Source organism: Prunus dulcis, chromosome 4, assembly GCF_902201215.1.
Source record: "Prunus dulcis chromosome 4, ALMONDv2, whole genome shotgun sequence".
Classification (NCBI taxonomy): domain Eukaryota; kingdom Viridiplantae; phylum Streptophyta; class Magnoliopsida; order Rosales; family Rosaceae; genus Prunus; species Prunus dulcis.
In genome coordinates, this window is record NC_047653.1 from 17183749 (window position 1) to 17202067 (window position 18319).

At 36.1% G+C, this 18319-nt stretch overlaps 3 protein-coding genes across 3 annotated transcripts; 2 read left to right on the plus strand and 1 right to left on the minus strand.

Moving 5' to 3' along the window:
* Window positions 1-75: 75 nt before the first annotated feature.
* LOC117623827 (chaperonin-like RbcX protein 2, chloroplastic) lies at window positions 76-3218 on the minus strand. Its single transcript, XM_034354822.1, has 5 exons — window positions 2464-3218; window positions 1593-1684; window positions 913-970; window positions 586-651; window positions 76-458 (listed from the first exon to the last, which is right to left on the minus strand). The coding sequence occupies exons 1-5, from the start codon at window positions 2800-2802 to the stop codon at window positions 339-341; spliced, it is 675 nt and encodes a 224-aa protein (XP_034210713.1). The 5' UTR covers window positions 2803-3218; the 3' UTR covers window positions 76-338.
* A 3667-nt stretch (window positions 3219-6885) lies between these two features.
* Window positions 6886-9763, plus strand: LOC117626528 (DNA-directed RNA polymerases II and V subunit 8A-like). The gene is made up of 4 exons (XM_034358257.1): window positions 6886-7121; window positions 7207-7364; window positions 8886-8977; window positions 9349-9763. The coding sequence occupies exons 1-4, from the start codon at window positions 7049-7051 to the stop codon at window positions 9458-9460; spliced, it is 435 nt and encodes a 144-aa protein (XP_034214148.1). The 5' UTR covers window positions 6886-7048; the 3' UTR covers window positions 9461-9763.
* A 2495-nt stretch (window positions 9764-12258) lies between these two features.
* LOC117626058 (heterogeneous nuclear ribonucleoprotein F) lies at window positions 12259-16748 on the plus strand. Its single transcript, XM_034357699.1, has 2 exons — window positions 12259-12434; window positions 15613-16748. The coding sequence occupies exons 1-2, from the start codon at window positions 12421-12423 to the stop codon at window positions 16373-16375; spliced, it is 777 nt and encodes a 258-aa protein (XP_034213590.1). The 5' UTR covers window positions 12259-12420; the 3' UTR covers window positions 16376-16748.
* Window positions 16749-18319: the final 1571 nt, after the last annotated feature.

Below are 18319 nucleotides of genomic sequence, written 5' to 3' on the forward strand. Positions count from 1 at the left end.
GTTATTGATTCGTTCATATAAAACCAGCAGCCTCAAGGACTTTGAGATTCAGATCCATGCATCCTGTAAACCACATTGAACTAGCAGGACACCATTATAGTTTTCATCACATTCATATATAGGCAGAATATTAGCCTTTTACACTCGGAATCTAATGTAACATGGCGGATGGCATTTTATATACAATGTACAGTAGACAATTTTCAGCAACTTATTAGTTGGTGGCAAATAATATAAATGACAGACTGGAACCAATCTGGTATGTAAAGAGAAAACTATCTAGTCTAGGAACAACACGGTAAGAAGACTCAACCATTTGATGAAAGCTACAATCTATCTCAGCCAATCTTCTCCGTGTTGTCATCAGAGGGCCATATCACAGTCTCGATAAGCCGTTCACGCATCAACTCCAAGTTCTGATCAGAGATTTGTTGATATATTTCAGCATGATTGCATTTCTACATCAAAATTCATCACCAAAAGAAAAAAATTATATAACGTTCTTACAATGTCCAAGACTTTCCATGAGATATGTGCTCTGAATGTTGACGAAAAGTGCTTGCGATAAATTTTGGAATTGCTTACCTTGACCCATTTACCATAGAGGTGAAGTCGTGTGACCATTACTCTCTCAGCAAGTTCATGCCTCTCCTGTCAATAAGCAAGGGTTGTATTTCTGTCATTCATATGTATATGTAGCTAAAATAGCATATTTAAAGCATCAGCGCTCGTTAGAATAATATCTCAATGTTCGTCAACAATTTTTATCACAAGGTATGATTCGGTGGAACCTTTGCTTTTAATGTCCAACATAACTATAGTCTTAAATAAAACAAAAAAAACAAACAAAACAACATGTATTTTCTTGCATGAGTTCTAAGCAACCAAAGAATACAAGATTTCAAAGACTACCTTCCCGAGGGTACGGATGAATCGCTTCCCATCTCCAGGCTTGTGTGTTGCAACAAAGCTATCCAAATGGAAAAGGAAGCAGGATTAGATAAAACAGTTCTTAAAGTGATGAACTGAGACATAGGTGCTTTCTAATAAATGCTGGAGATGAAACTTGGGTACTCCAGGACAGTGCTGCTAATAGTATGTAAATATTAATAAGATGTACTTAAACCCTATAATTTAACTTCAACTGATATCAGAACAAAAGGATGAAAGGCAATGTTCGTATCAAGAAGTTCGAACTGAATGGGGCTTAAATTTTCTTATTAAGAGAAAGCCTCTGGATGTATTTTCCAAATTATTGCATTAGTAAGCTGATCCAACTTAAATTGCCAAGACCATCCTGGGTCGCTAAATCTGACTGTTGTCTCTGGGTGAATAAATAGACTCTCTGAATGTTCAGAATATGGAAAAGCCTCCCTATCCTAGCTGACCCACAAGCTCATTTTGATCTGAAAGGCTCAAGATTCATCTAAGCCTATATCATTCACAAGACACAGACACATGTCATCCGTTTGTAACAAACAACAACACTGCATGAATAATAACAATGATAATAGCAATACTAATAACAACAAAGTTCATAAAATATGATGTTAAATTCATTTTATGAAAAATGGTCTGATGATCTCACTTACTCATAAAACCACCTATATTGTGTTGGGTTCATCTCATAAAGCTGGCTCATAACAGTCCTCACAGCCTTGTACGTAAAATAGTTGAGCATTTGCTGCAGGCAGAGAAATTACAGTAGCTAATTTACAATAAGATACTAGTTTGTACATGGATCAGCATCCGTGTTCATGTATATAAAAGAGCAAGCATATGGGAGCGTACAAAAGATAACAGGATTGCATGATTTAGATTATCCCTACACAGTTTGTATAAACAAACTGCAAATGGCATCATATACACAAAATTCAGAAAATGATGTAATTCAAGATCTGAAGAACTAGGAACAGTGCATCTAATTGATAAGTTCATGTTACAACTGTTTCAATATTAGAAAGTCATTACATCAATACTGAATTTCTTACAATAAAATTAATTTATAGTGCATAGATTTAACATAAACAGCTGATATTGAATAAAGGGCTTGGGATGCACAAAGTTCATGTGCTAATTGCTTTAAAAAGACGAGATATTCACTCTCACAATTATAATTAGATACTGAGGAAAACACAACTCGTATTGAATATCTAAGTTAATGACTGACTCATTCACCAATTGCAAAACTATTGTGTGTAATCACTATGCTCAATATAAAATATCCAGAGTCATGCAGCAAACAAGTTTTGGGTTATAATGGATGAGAAAATATTATCCTCTTCTTTTTTCAACTATATAAACAAAGGGATGCAATATTCAACTAAGGGTCCTCAACACACCAAAACAGCAAAAAATACATCATGTTATCTAAGTAAGAGAGATGAACATATGCAACAAAAATCCTATTAAATTTCTCATATAAACTTCATCCAAAAATTCAACAGGGGATAAGTTTCTCACCGCCTTAACATCCTCAAAACTGTCTTCATATTGCCCGCCAAGTTCATTAACAATCACGAAACCCTTATTCTTTCTTTTCCTCATACTCTTATTGACAATAATACCCGGAAGAGCTTTCATTGAAAGCCGCATGTCATGCCCAGAATCAATAAATGAACTGCTCAATTCCAAGGAACCCGGTTTCACCAAACGCTTCTTGGCCATTGAATTCCTTTGCAAAACCACTTCTCCTCCACTCTTGAGATTCATAGCAGTTGTAGGCAGTGCATCCAAACACAAGCATGGAGAAGTATGCGAGTCCACGACTGACGAACCCACCACAGACAAAGCCCCTACCATCCTCTCTCAAAAGCTCAAGCTCAAACCACCTTCTTTTTTTTCTTTTTTTTTTATGATAAACACAGATCAGAATTATTCTCAAAATCCAAACTTTTTAGCCGGAATTCAGGGAAGTAAGAGATACGCACGAAGTAATGCAAAAATCTGCTAATGGATCTCCAATAAATTTGGAGATCCGCAATTACAGTCAAAGATTCAAGAACTATAAGAAATGGAGCCTGGTGAACAAAGAAGGTGTTTTTATATTTGTATTTTTGGTCTGAGCAAAGAAGGTGTTTTAGTGCAAGTAATTTGTGAGAGAATCTCGGAGATTTTGAAGGTGTGTGAACATCAACCAGACAAAAATCTGAGGTCCAAAATACTCCACACAAGACGCTTTGGGATTCAAATCAAACTTTAGCTTCTTCTGTTTTTCACTTTTCTGAATATTCAATTCTCTAATATCTACCTACTTGGACGGTTTCTCCAAATTGGTGGGCTTCCAGCCACGTGGTGGGAGAAATTGTCTGGTTTGTATTCCAAAAGAGTATCTGTTTATATTGACCACAGATTAATGGCATGTTTTCAACATAAACGCCCCGATTGGTTTATGGGAAAGAAAGTTTGGTAATAGGAAATTAATTATTTTTTCATGTTTGATAAGTTTATGCATGAAAAATGGTTGCTTGGTATATGAGAAATGATTTCCTTTCTCTTTGAAAAATGACATGAGAAATGATTTCTCCTCAAATTTATTCCGTGAACCAAACGGGCCCAAAAAAATAAATAAATAAAAATGGCAAGTTTACTTAACAAGAATGGAACAACTAGCACGCGAGTGCATAACTTAATGGTAAGAGCATTTGCATGTAGATTAGTGATATCAGGTTTCAGTAGCGGAGCCAAGACTTCACATTAGAGGGGGCCTTTCACAAAACTTTAATGGTGTGTTTGGATGAGGGAAATAAACTTGGGATTTTGACAAAACTCATAATTTTTAAATTCCCGTGTTTGGATAAAAAAACATATAAATTTAGAAATTCTGCGTGGGAAAAAATATGGAACTTGGAGATCATAAATCTCAACTTTAAATTCTATTTAAAAGTTGTCATTTCTAAAATCCTAAGAGAGATTGAGTTTTTAAAAAAGATAACTTTACAAATAAATGTTAAATTATGTGTTTTAAATTCGTCACCCAAACAAGAAACTTTACAAATTCTAGAACATTAATTTCCGTCATTTATGAAATCCTTTGTACTTTTAAATTTCCTCATCCAAAAAAATAATTTGAATAGGAGCGCTCAAGCACTAACTGATTAAATAAGTTAATACGATACTAACTACTCGGTTTAGCCCACTTCATAATATCATTCATATTGATTAATAATTTATCCATTCATTACAATCATAATTGTCTTTAGTTTCATATTTTAATCTCATCATCTACACTATTAAGAGAAAGTAGAAGAGTGATTAAGAAGTTTTATGGTTAATTTGTGGACAAAAAGAACCTAATATATTATTTATTTTAGAGTAAATATCCCAAAAATAATCTAATATATTATAATATTATATGTCATATATAATATATAAATACAAGGGATATAAAGATTGAGGGGGCCTAGGACCACTCTAGTCCCTACACGGGGCGGAACATGAATGGGAATTAGGTCAACAACTCCATAGTCGATCTAATTTCTGATTGAGGGTGTGTGATTACATATTTAAGGTTGGATTCACATGTTTTAGTAAACGTGAGAGAAGTTAGGTGTTAGAATCACTCTCATACTTCCCATACTCATTGCTGGTAAGTAAACATGCAATAAAACCATAAATGTTCTTGTTAACCGTGTATCCTTCTTGTATAGATAACCTGGGCCCTATTTGGGTTTGGGCCTGTGCTGGGCCTTCGGGTTTGAGTAAGCTCCGAAGAAAGATCTGCACACTTTAAACGATATCAGAACTAGGGCGGACTAGAGTTGATTCCAGCCTAACCCTATCCGAAGGTTAAGTCAGAATCTATCTTTTGTTTGAGAGAGAATGGATTGTCCTGGTGTAGGTGAAGGGTATTTATAGGGAGAAGGGGATCAAGATATTTATCTCTTGTTCCCCTGGTCTAAGTTGCATTGAATGTTCTGCCTCTGGTCACCATATAGCTGGACAGAGGTCATGTGGTGAAGTGACAAGTAACCAAGGATGGGAGATGAATTAAATGATCTATTCCCATCACTTGTCTGTTCATTCGGGGACTAATGGATATGGCGACACCTATTTGAGGGTGAGATGTGCATTTAACCAACCTTCGTGCTCAGCCAAGCTTTTTCATTTAATGCATCTGTAAGACACATAGTGGTCGGGTCAGTCTGTGAACACCCGATCAACAGTCTCATTATGATCAGTTACATTCTCTTTGAGCAGTTCTTTGTTGGTCACACCGGTCGGATCGGTATGCGAGTTGTCTTTCGAGGGGCTCGGACTATAATGATAGTATAGGCTATCAATAGTTCTTCAGTTAGATTTTTGGTTGACAACACGAGTCTATAGTAAAAGAAACGTCTCATGATGATTAGCTATGGATGATGCTTTTATTTGATTACATGACACTATATTTTTGAATCGGTAAAGACTTAAGGTTTCCTCAAATCCATTTTATGTTTTGTATTTTCTTCAAAACTTGATACTGTGAATTTAATAATTGTGATACTTTTTTTTTTCCACTAATAATTGTGATACTTCAAATTAGGCCTCGTCATTTGGCCCGCGGGCTCATGGGCCGATGGGGGCCTACCCAGCCCATCTAAAAAAAGCCCGACTCGGCCCGTTATGGGCTTTGAGATGGCACGGCCTTCCTTGGGCCAGGCTAGGCTTGGGCTTGGGTGTCTGAAGCTCGGCCCGACCTGCCCACAAAAGCCCGGCCCGTTAGGCCCGCATATATATATATATATATATATATATAATTATGTATAAATAAGAGTTTAGGTTTAGGATTATATCACTTAAATCACATATATAATTTGTTTCATTTCATTTACTTTTCTTTACTCATTCCTAGTTTATAATTGGATGATTAACACACTAATCATATATATAAGATGAACAACATATCACATCACCAAATATAATCATATCACTAAACATAATCGTACCACAAAATATAATCATGCTTTTCTTGAACACATCACCAAATATTTGCACATTTATTCATACCATCTTAAAAAATTATTTTTTTGATACGTATTATTTTTTAAAATTATTTCTTAAAATGTATTACGATCTAATTATGTAATAACCTCGGTTTTATTATTTTTGTGGAAAATCTTATAAGTTTTGTGACTTTATTGGGTGTTTTATGAATTTGGTTTGAAGTGAAAATATTAGAATTAAGTGAGTTTAATCTCAAATTTGGACTAAAATACCTTTATGATTAAGTTTATGATTTTTTTTAATGAAGTACGGCCAGTTTAGGCCCAGCCCATTGGGCTTAGCCGGGGCCGGCTCGATGGGCTTTCTCAAGCACGGCTCATGAGTCGGGCTTGAGCTTTGAATTTTCTAAAAAAACTCAGCCCGATATTATCTTTCTCCTCTTTAAAGTCCGACCCGGCCCGACCCAAGCTCATTAAATTTGGGCCTGACTCTGCCCGACCTATTAACGAGCCCTACTTCAAATTATGATAATAGTGCTCATTTAAGCTCATGGGTTGTCGAGTCCGTAAATAGTACTCATTTAAGCTCATGGGTTGTCGAGTTCGTAAATTTGAGTTTAGGATCCTCGGGTTAGACTTGAAGATGGTCAGTAATTTTCAAAATTTTAAAACCAGCGTCGGTTTCATTGAACGTTTTTTTCCCTTTCCTTCTTTTTTGTGGTGAATCAAACGGGGAGACCACAAACAAAGAGACGGCAAGGTGGGAACCAAATTGGTCAAGCCAACCATTCTGAATCCGTGTCTCAGTAGCCGACAATGGTTCACACAAGGAGGGCAAATTTTCTTATTTTTCTTTATTAAAAAGGGTAAAAAAATATATTTAAAAAAGGAAAATTTGTTTTTTTCATTAATAAACTGGCGATGCCATTTCTAGGCAGATCCTGACCGTTCAATAGATCCAAGGGGGAAGATATTAGCCCCGCATTAGAAACGCACCGCATCACACCTTTCCTCTCATCCTCTCTCTCTCTCTTACCCAGCCATCGTCTCCAGGACTCGATCCCACAGGTGGAAAACGCCGTCGTTTTCTGGTGAAACAACAGTCAGTGGTGAGAGACGCAAGGATGGTTGATCGTCTGTTCGAGGATATATTTCAGATTCTGCGACTGAACCCAGATGGCAAAAAGTTTGATAAAGGTATTGCAAGTTTGAACATTCTTATACAAAAAATTTCAAGATGATTTTTTTTCTCTTGTTTCGTTAATTTTTTGGTACTTGGTAGTTACTCGAATCGAAGCAAAGAGTGAGACTTGCGAGATGTTCATGCACCTAGATGTGAATTCAGAGGTATATCCCATGAGGGAAGGTGAGAAATTCTCAATGGCTCTAACTTCCACAATCAATTTGGATGGAACACCTGATACTGGCTATTTCACTCAGGTAGACTTCTAATTATTCCTTTTCTTAATTTTTTTTTTTTAATGTTGCTTATGGGGTAATTCCCTGCTTGTTTGTACTGTATCTATACTGGGAAAGTGTGTTATGAAAGCATGTACCTAGTGGATGGAGTGTATAGTTGAAAAGAATTCACAAGTTGGGTTATTAGCTTGAGAGTTATTATCAGGGTTTTTAGCACAAATGGCAGAAGTGGGATTTTCATGAAACAATATTTTCTGGACCTCCATTCTCTGTCTATTTAGGGGTTTATTCTTAAAATAAAAAATAATTGTTATTTTGGGTTCTCTAGCAGTTTCTATATGTCATGATGGAACACAAATTATGTGGTTGATTTAGGAGGCCAGTGAGAATGTCATGTAGGTTTGGTATGTGAAAGGACAATAGGAGTGTGGGATGGCTTGAGATTGAGATTTTTGACAAATTATGGTGTGGTGACACTCTTCTTTGAGATTCATTCTTTGTTTTGATTAGCTTGGTTGTTGATATAAGGAAGCTCTCTTCTTTGAGTTGGATCTGGGTCATTAGAAAGTGGATGGTTATGAGGTTGTAGGGTGGAATACTTTTATGCAGGGTAATTTATTGGGTGAAAGTAAGGGGGTGGGGTGCTTTTTTATTTATTTATATTATGCTGGAGAAGCTGCCGTCTTCGTAGATGTCTTTTTCTATTAGATCTTTTTATTGGGGTTTAGTGGGAGCAGAATCTATTTTCGTTAATAAAAGATCTAGTGTTCTAAGTTCCTCATAAATACTGTTTTTTGGATGGATGGCACCGTAGAGAAACTGCAATGAGTGAATAACTTGATTTTAGGGGAAAATTTACGGTGAGGGCTGTTACATTGCAAGTGGCAGACTTGGTTGACCAAAATCTATTACACTCTTGTGTAGGTGGATTTAACTTATGGGAACTTGCATTCTCTTTATTTGGCATTTCGTGTATATCCTTGGACATTGTTTGAGCTCCTTTCAGTGTGGCATGCCATTTTGTTATAAGAAGGATGATGTAGTTTGGACTTTGGAGGCCTACCTCTTTGTGTGCCATGTGTTCTTTTTGATTGGAAAGGAACAACGGGTGATTGCGCATTAGTATTTTCAAAGTTGCAGATTGGGGCCACATCTTGAGTTTTGTTATTTATGTGAACACCTTCTTTTTTAGAATTTTTTTTTTTGCTTTTAGGTTTCTATTCTTCTTGCCTTCAAATAAAATTTTTCTTAAATGGAAAAACAATCCAATACCATGACTGGGCTCTGTCACATCAAGTTGGTGATAGTTTCTACCTGTATTTGATCATGTATCTGAATGCAGATATTATAGCTTATAGGTCAATATATGAAAAAGCCATCTTTGATAATGAAAAATTGACAACACCTTGAGAAGATGATTCTGAGGATGATTATGTGTTCCATGTTTTCTTGACGTAGCTTAGCTGTAGCAGTTTCTGTTTGGTTGTTTACCAAATTATTGAGCCATATTACGCCTAACTAATAAAGGTACCCTTTTTGCAGGGCAATCGCAAGACATTGGCCGATGAATATGAATACGTCATGCAAGGGAAGCTTTTCAAAATTTCAGAAGGTTCTAAACGTGATCCCAAAGCGTAAGTAATTAAAAACAAATTATTAGGATCTACAAGTGTGCTATTTGTTTGTATGTTTGTGAAAAAAGACGAAGAAAATATCAAATGTAGGTATCCTGAAAGTGGTTGCTCTTCTGAATTGGTATAAGCTGACATGAATTTGATGAAGTCCACTAAAAAGGCATCATATCCCGTACAACTATGACTCAGATCCTTATTATTTCTGCAATATATTGTGGAGGATAATGATGCCAATCATATGACAGTCATTTGTTCTGATTGCTTTTCATTCAGAAAGACAAATTATTGGGGTTTAAGTAAAACTTTATGTCATGTTAACTGAGAAGGTCTTTTTTATTGTTCTCTTCTAATTTTCTTGTCTTTGGGTTCAGGGAGGTAAATGCTTCATTTGGTGGCCTTTTGATGATGCTGAAGGGGGAAGCCTCTCAATTCAAGAACTTTGAACTTGATCAGAGGATGTTTCTCCTCATAAGGAAGCTATGAGACTTGACAGTATCCAATGTGGAATGGTCTATAGCTCTCTCCTAAGAGGAACATTTTTAGGCTTTTCTTATGTAAACTTGTGCTGAACCTTGACGGTTCAGATTAAGCCTGTGTTGAGTAGAGGGCTCCCTGACAGGTTGCTACATAAAGTCTAAAGAGTAGTGTGCAGGCATGAAATGCTATGACATTGACAGTTTAAAATTTATGTTGTCAAAATTAAACTCTTGCCAAGCGCCCATGATCTTTGGATGGCTCATGAATAGTAATAACCATTCTAGTGCAGCCATAATGGTTTTTTTAACCTATTTTGGTTCAAAGCTGTGAGCTGATAAATGTGTTTGATTTCATATGATATCTGGCTCAGTCAGCAATACAGTTATAAATTATATACAATTCCCCTTAAGAATGAGTGGTAGGTTTTTGTGTAAGAGCATCTACAATGGACTCTTTAAACCACCTCCATAGATAAATTTAGAGAGGAATTAGAAAAATACAATTTCAACCATGTTCCGTATTCACCTCTTAAAATATGGAGGACCTCTAGGAGTTCTTAAATTTGAGGAGAGAGAAAGGACTCATAGTGGCTCTTTATAATTTAATGTTGTTTTGTTTTATCATGCATAGTTTAAACTTTTAATTAATGCTAACTATTTTTTATAGAGATGTGCCAATCATATTGAAATATAAAAAATAACTATAGTATTTATGAATCCTTAAACTAGAGAGTATGATTGGAGTTCAAATTTCATAGAGAGTTCCTAAAATAACTTTTGAGTGTTTTTAGCCAAATTTTAACTAAAAAATAGGGAGCACTATTGTAGATGCTCAAAGTATGCTACTTGCGCCTTTAATCACATAGGTTTTTGTATAAGGCAGCTAATAATAATAATAAAGATTGTAACAAAAGAAAAAGAAAAATACTTTACATGGAACGGGAGAAGTCGTGAATCGAGAGAGTCATTAATTGGGGAGCTAATGAATACACATCGGATCAACTACTTTTCTAATTAATCTAATTTATTTTATCATGTTGTAGGGGTCTTTTTGTTCCAGCAGCCTGACGAATGGGCTTGGATTGCTGCGAGAAGTAAACGAGTAGGATTCCCCCAACGCCTGAGTTCAAGAACCAGGCTCCCAAACGAGTTTTTAAAAGTTTGATAAAACTTTAGAAAACTACGTTCAGGTCCATTTCACTAATAGCCAAATAAACACAACCGAATTAATGAATGGCTTGGCTTGAAGAGCTTGTGGCATGGGAGCTAAGCTTTCACAAGTTTAGCAATTTGAGAGAGAGAGAGAGAGAGAGAGAGAGAGAGAGAGAGAGAGAGAGAGAGAGAGAGAGAGAGAGAGCATGAGTTTCTTGCAGAATACAAAAATCAAAATGGTGCAAAAGAAAACTAGGAGGATTTCTATCCTAGGGAAAAAAGAAAACAGCAAGAGAAGAAGATTGGGTGGCTTGAGTAAATTCCCAGTTGCTTGACAAAGCTTGGTTAGCTCTGGATGGTGATTTTGCTGGGTAGAGGAGGCTCCCTTTTATAGGCACGAAGAACCCTAATTTTATCTAGCTTTCTTCTTCCCCTTTTCTTTGCTTCTTCCCATTCAATCCTACTTGGTGAAATTTTCCTATCCAAGGCGCATGGGTAATGAGCCTTTTGTGATTCCAAGGGTTTGACGCAGCTGGACTTCCCCATGAGGGTGAGGCGCCACTTGCTTTCCCTCTTGGTTTTCAAAATGGAGCTAACAGAGGAAAAGAAAATGGATATAGTCTTTTGTCCAGTGGGTACTATTCTTTCACTCATAGATTTCCTTTGGTCCTTGCTATGGCTTCTCATTGACCGTTTTGAAGCTTTGACAAAGATGAAGCACGATGCTTGATTTTCATAAGGCGTTGGGCTAGGTCTATGCATACAGTGTTGGGTTATTAACGTATTATCTCCAGCATCTAATGGGTTTTTGTCAAGCTGCCGGAAATAGCTTGCTTATTTTGGGCATTTTACTAGTGTGGGTTTGTCTAAGTGTTATAGTGGATTACAAGATGCCCTCCCAAGGCTCTGGACCATTTTTCTCCTTCTCTCATGCTAACTCATGTACTTGGGCCTGAGAAATGGGCTTGAGTTTTAATGCTCCCAAGTAACTTAAAACTTTCATTCCTTGAACTCTCAATGGGCACTGTGATTGTTTGTTCCCTTCCATACCACAACCTTCTCAGCAAGCCCCGGGTAATTTTGTGGCTTGGGCCTACTTAAGCTTGTGGCACGGCTTGGTGTATCATTATAGTGGTCCTTTGCATGGCGTTTATTTAACATGCTTGCGTTTTGAGTTTTCATCATGCCGTGATAGGCTATAATTGGGCCAAGTAACCCCGGATGATCTTGTGAAGCCGATATGCTCTTGACCCTTTTGCGTGTGCTTGCTTAGCATGACACGTGGCCTGTGGCTTGTATTTGTGCGTCCTACAAATTCTCTTTTGTCCCGATCGGTCTCCATTTGCATTCAATTATCTGTGTTGGGTCAAAAATTAATCTGGGCTTATCCCCTTGGATTTTTGGGCCTCAACACATGTATTAGTATTATATTGCGAATTTTAACATGTTCTTCACATAATTTTTAATTTTTTATGTTTTAATAAATGTAAGAAATTAATAAATACAGTGATGATAATGATAATAATAGTAATAAAAAGCGATTTATATTTAACGCTACTTCTCTTTGTTCTGTTTGTTTTTTGGCCATGTGAAATTGTTGTTCTGTTCATAAATAAAAAATAAAAAAAACCAAAAAGAAGAAAATATTCATTCATCAAGGCTTTTTGTTCTTTTTTTGTTTTTTGGGTTTTCATGCTTCTTAGACGCTCTCTCGGCCCTGGGCTCTCGTTTCTCTTTTAATTCGAAAGGAAAGTCGGAAGTGGCTAAGAGACAGAAACATCAAGTGGGTAAGACGACGACGATAATTCTACGAACATGTTCTACAGAGGGTAACACACTTTCCTTTTCTCCAATTTCTTGCTCTTTCTCTCTTCTACTTCTTCTATTATTATTAAAAAGAATCGTCTTTGCGATTTCTCTTGTTCTTTTCATCATGTTTAGGTTATTTCTTTCATATATAGTTGTCCTCTTTCTCGACTGGTTTCAATCGATGGGCTTTATCAATTAATCTTTATGATTTTTGTTTTTTGTTTTTTTTTGTTTTTGTTTTTGTTGCTTAATTCTCGAGTGGTATGAATCGGACAATGCCCAGAATTTAAATTTGACTTTTTTCTTTTTTGTTGAAAACTTATGGGTTGTTTGGATTAGATTTGATTTGAACAAAAAGGGGTTGACATAGGCCTTAGTTGAAGTTTGAACAGCTTAAATTGATATGATTAGGATTAAGTTCCTTAATTCTTTATTCATATGTTCTGTGTTTGTTTTCTTTGGCTTTATGTTGTTAACTACGATGAGAATTTAACAAATTTAGGGAGCATAGCTAGTTATTTATGATTATAGAACCCTTATTCAGACCAATAAACTAGTTTTCAGTAATTCGTTCGTAATTATATAGTCGCGGTTTTATATGTTTCACTAGGTAATAATGATAGGACTGGGATTTTCTTTTCTATGTTCTTTATGGGTCTGAGGAAGATTGGGCAATGCTTAAAATTTTAGAGGAACTGATTAATTCCCTTGTTTCAAATTAGACAAGCTGTTAAAGGAAAAAGTTCATCGAAACTAGAAACTAGAAACTAAAACAATTTCGAAAATCTTATTTGAAACCTGAATAAAATGTTTGACCTCATTAATGTCTTCAGAGAACGTTGCTAATCAAAATTTCCCAATTATTTTATTATTTTATATGGGGTTCCAGTAGCTAAAACCAGGTAAAGAGTACCTAGTATTATTGATATGGATAATAAAAATATACTTACGAGTGTCCCAGTGATTTGTTGACAAAATGTAATTGTTCTATTTTCCCAAGAATTAACCATATAATTTTGTTCTTTGCACAAAAGAAACCGTTTTTCTTTATTTCATAATGTTTACACCCAAGGTGTTTCCCTGCTCCTTGAGGTTTAAAAGCTAGTACCTCAACCCCAAAGGGAATGCTTCAAACTCTGGACCTAATCACGCCTAGAGTAGCATTCAAGTCGTAGGGGTTTCATGTTAGGATTGCAATCTAATTCATATTGAATACTAGCAAGAACTCTAATCCAACTTGATTTATTACTCTGTCAGATGACGTGACATTACTCGTGTTGTGGTTGGCTCAATTCTCATTTCATTGCCAAGTAATGTTAGTGGATAGTGTTCATGTCCTCTCATTTATGTTATTGCCAATATTAGTCAACCCTAATCCGAACTCTTTGTTAAACAGTGGAATGGTTTGATGCTAACCTAACTTGTTTATTAGTGGTGTCGTGTTTGGGTTGGTCCATATATATTATGAATTAAAAAGTTAAAACAAGGTTTTTCTTATTTCTAACCAAACTTACTACTCATACGTTCCTTATAAAATAAAAAACCACTTCATCCGGATATTAGAAAAACCATTAAAAAAAAATATTATAAGTCTTAATACATATTAAGAAATGGAAGAGTTTAGTCTTGTCTTCCTATGATATTAATCAAACAGTTTTCTCGAGTCGAGATTATTTGTGAATGACACTAACCTGACCTGTTTATTTTTGTTTGATGGTCATGCCATTATGAGTTCATGTCAAGTAATGGTCAACCCTAACGCACTAACTTCATTGACCAAAAAAAAAAAAAAACTCACTAACTTCGAGTTGGGCTCGATTTGTGGTGGTGTTTCCTGTTAAACCATTTGTACTTAAGATTAGTCCCTTTATTTATGAATCAAATCTTCCCTCTTAAGTTCCTCGTTGAAAAAAATAATTTGCTTGCCTATATTCTTGGCAACGCTGAGAAGAAGTATCCTATAATTTTTTAAGGTTAGATACCGCCGTAATAAAAATGGATATTCATTCATTTACAATTTGTCCTGGTGCATTATGGGTATGCTGGTTTCTTTATGATTCATTGCAAGTATTCCACATCAGGAAAGGAGTTAGTGCACAAGGGCTGCTTGTTAATCTGCGCTGTAGTACGTAGTTATATGGGATGTTTCATGGACTCTGGAATTTGCGAAGGCGGAGCATAATATTGTGGATACTATGAGACAAGCTACAATACACATCACATGAAAATTTGATAGGAATGACGTTGATTAAATCTAGACTTTTATAAAATCGTGTGTGAGAAGGCACAGTTTTTTTTGGGTGCTAAACAACAGAGATGTAGGAAGGAAAACAAAGACAAAATCAACCTGGGGACTTAATTCTCCTACATCCACACAAAGAACATAAAAAGAACTAGCAAGATTATTGGGTGCTGTATTAGCCTTTCTAGTTACAAATTCAACCAACCGAAAGCGTGTCTTTTGATTAATTCAATTCCAGAGTTGTATGCTACATCCAAATTGATGCAAGTTGAAATTTTACTTAATAACTAATTTCAAGAGTGAACTTTGGACTAGAAACCTGGACATTGAAATCCGCCTTTATCTGGATTTATGATTGCTATCTTGGACTTACAACCTTGGTTCTGGTTATTATTGTCATTGTCTTCCATGTTGAACAGCTTAGGTATGTAAACCTCTTTTTTTCTACTCATCAAGTACCTGAACTCAGTACATACTTTGACATAGGTGTTCATCATCATAGTTGTGTATTCTGATTGCACCATTACATTACGTATTGAATAACCTGATTGCAAATGTAATTGTTAGGAAATTGTAGCTTAGAAATATATATTGCTGAGTATTATAAACAGTACCTCATGAATTCCTAATCTTGAATTCCATTTTAGTGCAGCTATTATTCTTCTAGGTTTTGTTTTAGGTCACAGGTTGTAACTCATGTGTATTGCAATATATAAATTGTGACTTAATGCAAACTGGATGAGAAATGCTATTCCTGCAAAAACTACCAAGCTAGTAGGAGACATGTATTGTCCATTTTCTTCTTACTCCACCAAGATTCATGTTTGTTTCAATCATAATTGGCTGCTGGGCTTAATTGGAATGCTTATTAATGTAGCTGAGTAATTAGTTATGATAAGAGTATTGATGAGTTTGCTTCTCTTTTCTGTTGCTTTCGGCGTCACTGGGAACTAAAGTAAATTCGGTGATGGTGGTGATGGCCGTGACATGGGTGCAAAGCGTCAGCGGCTAGGTGACCCGGGATCTTCATTCTATGGGACCTCCCCTGGCTCAAGTTATATGTACAATCCAACTCCTTATGCATATGCTGGACAACCTCCACCGTTCCCTGTTGTCAAACTTCGTGGTCTACCATTTGATTGCACAGAAGCTGATGTTGCTGAGTTTCTCCATGGGCTTGACATTGTTGATGTTCTTTTTGTCCACAAGAATAGCAAGTTCACTGGGGAAGCCTTTTGTGTTTTGGGGTATCCTCTTCAGGTTGATTTTGCCCTTTCAAGGAATAGGCAGAATATGGGCAGGAGATATGTTGAGGTGTTCAGAAGTAAGAGGCAGGAATATTACAAGGCAATAGCAAATGAAGTTTCTGATGCTCGTGGCAGTTCCCCTCGCAGAAATGTTCCAAGGGCCAAATCTTATGATGAAGGGAAGGACTCAGCAGAACATACAGGGGTATTGCGGTTGAGGGGATTGCCATTTTCTGCTGGCAAGGATGACATAATGGATTTTTTTAAGGACTTTGTGTTGTCAGAGAGCTCAGTTCATTTTACAATGAATTCAGAAGGCAGGCCAACTGGGGAAGGGTTTGTAGAGTTTGCAAGTGCAGAAGATTCCAAGGCAGCTATGGCTAAGGATAGGATGACACTTGGAAGTCGATATATAGAGTTGTTCCCCTCATCGCACGAGGAGTTGGATGAAGCAGTTTCAAGAGGACGGTGATCCTTATAGATCTTTGTTATCATTTGCCATTATGTACTTGTTATAATCTTTTATTTCACTGTTTGGAATTTTGCTTGCAGAAATTCAGTTAGATTTTCTAGTTGTTGGTTTGGGAGAAGTTTTGCATACTAGTTTTGTCCGTTAATTAAGGTTCTCTGTTGCCTTAACTTTATATCGCTCGACACATACATAGGTCCCTGAAATTGATGACATTTAAGGTCGAGTTCTTTTTATCTTTCAGACTTTAAGTTTGGTTGGCTAAGAACTGTTTCTCATGTATCTGACTATTGATGTTTTAGGCATAGATGGGTTGAATATGGATGCCTATTTTGTTCTGCTTCCTTATTTATGTAGACAAAAAAGGGTTTGCTTATGGTTTTCCAGACAATGATATCAAATACTTGTGTTTTTCTTCTTGTACAGTGTTGCTTCAGTAATTTACAGATTTCATGCAAACTTGTCTCTCTCCACCCCTTTTCCCTTCTGGAGTTTTAAACCAACTATCATATTGCTGTACCGTGGCCGAAAACCGAAGACAAATCTTTAGATCATATGGTAGGAGACTGAAGACTAAACTTCAGAGTAAAAGAGTTGCCTTGTGAACCTGTTTTTCTTGTCAGTGTATGTTAAATGATAATAATTATTATAATACATTTGCAGTATTGACTATGGCTATTGGTAGGAGTAGAGTAATATAATCTAGGATACTGTTGGACTCCTTCCTCCTTGCAAACCTCGGTTTGACACTTGTGCAAAAATAATTCATCAAAAACACAGAAAAAAAAAAACTTCTACACATGTGTCAAACTGTCATTAGCAGGAATGAATGAGTTCCTACTTATAGGGGAGGGAAGTATTTTCCTGTCTATGTTGTTGCTGAAATTGTTGTGTTGGAGTTGTCATATGGTATTGAAAAACTACAAGTTAAAATGCTGCTAGTTATAAAATCCCATTGAGAACCTCAAGAGAATGGTGACTTCCATCCATCCCTATTATTGCTTTCACTTCCTTTAAGTTTGTGTACGGCATTCATGTGCAACCGGCCAGAATTACGCTGAGGTTGGCTCTCTTTGCTGAAATCTATTTCATTTTGAGCAGACAGTGGAATTAGTTGACATGAGATTTTACTTTGGAATGCTCGTTTTGTGGAAATAATAGCATGTTTAGCAGCTTTTCCAAGCTTGCTCAATAGTTATAACCAAAGTCAACCCCTCTCTCTATCTCTCATGCCATAAATAGCTAGATCTATCTTCAATTACAAGTTCACAAACGGTATTGGGGAATTGGGACACACAGCCTCACTGATATGGATAAATATTGTTAATCACTTGAGCTACAAGTACAATGAAATCATCCAATCCAACCAATGATGGTAAGTTAGAATGATATCAACCTTCTCAATTCATTGTGAAATCATTGAACTTGCAAAATATTTTCTTACTAAACAACTATGCATGTCTCGCCAAACTATCAAACTAGATTATCAAGCTATCAATTTGAATCACACTATATCTAACCTCAAATCAGACAATCCAAAAACATAACGTGCTACCTCAATAACTATTTGAATTGATAGTTTTTAAAACATATGTACATATATAACTTATCTTAGATAGACAAACCTACAAGACATCCTCACTAGAAGTATGGTGTCAAAACAAAACCATGGGAAGTTAACGTCCAAAGAGCTTATTAATATATTCAAATAGTAACATGAACATGAAACTAGATTGACCCATGTTCATTATTCACAAACCAAACCAATCCCAAACAATTTTCTTGTATGCCATGACTCTGTCCAAGTACCCTGGGACACGTGTACAAATATACAATTCCTGTATTTAGGATACCCTGAGAGGCACTGACATTGCCTTTACAAAATTCTCATAAAAGATGGGGGAAAAAACGAGAGGGGCACCAACCATGCATGAATGTATTTCAAAA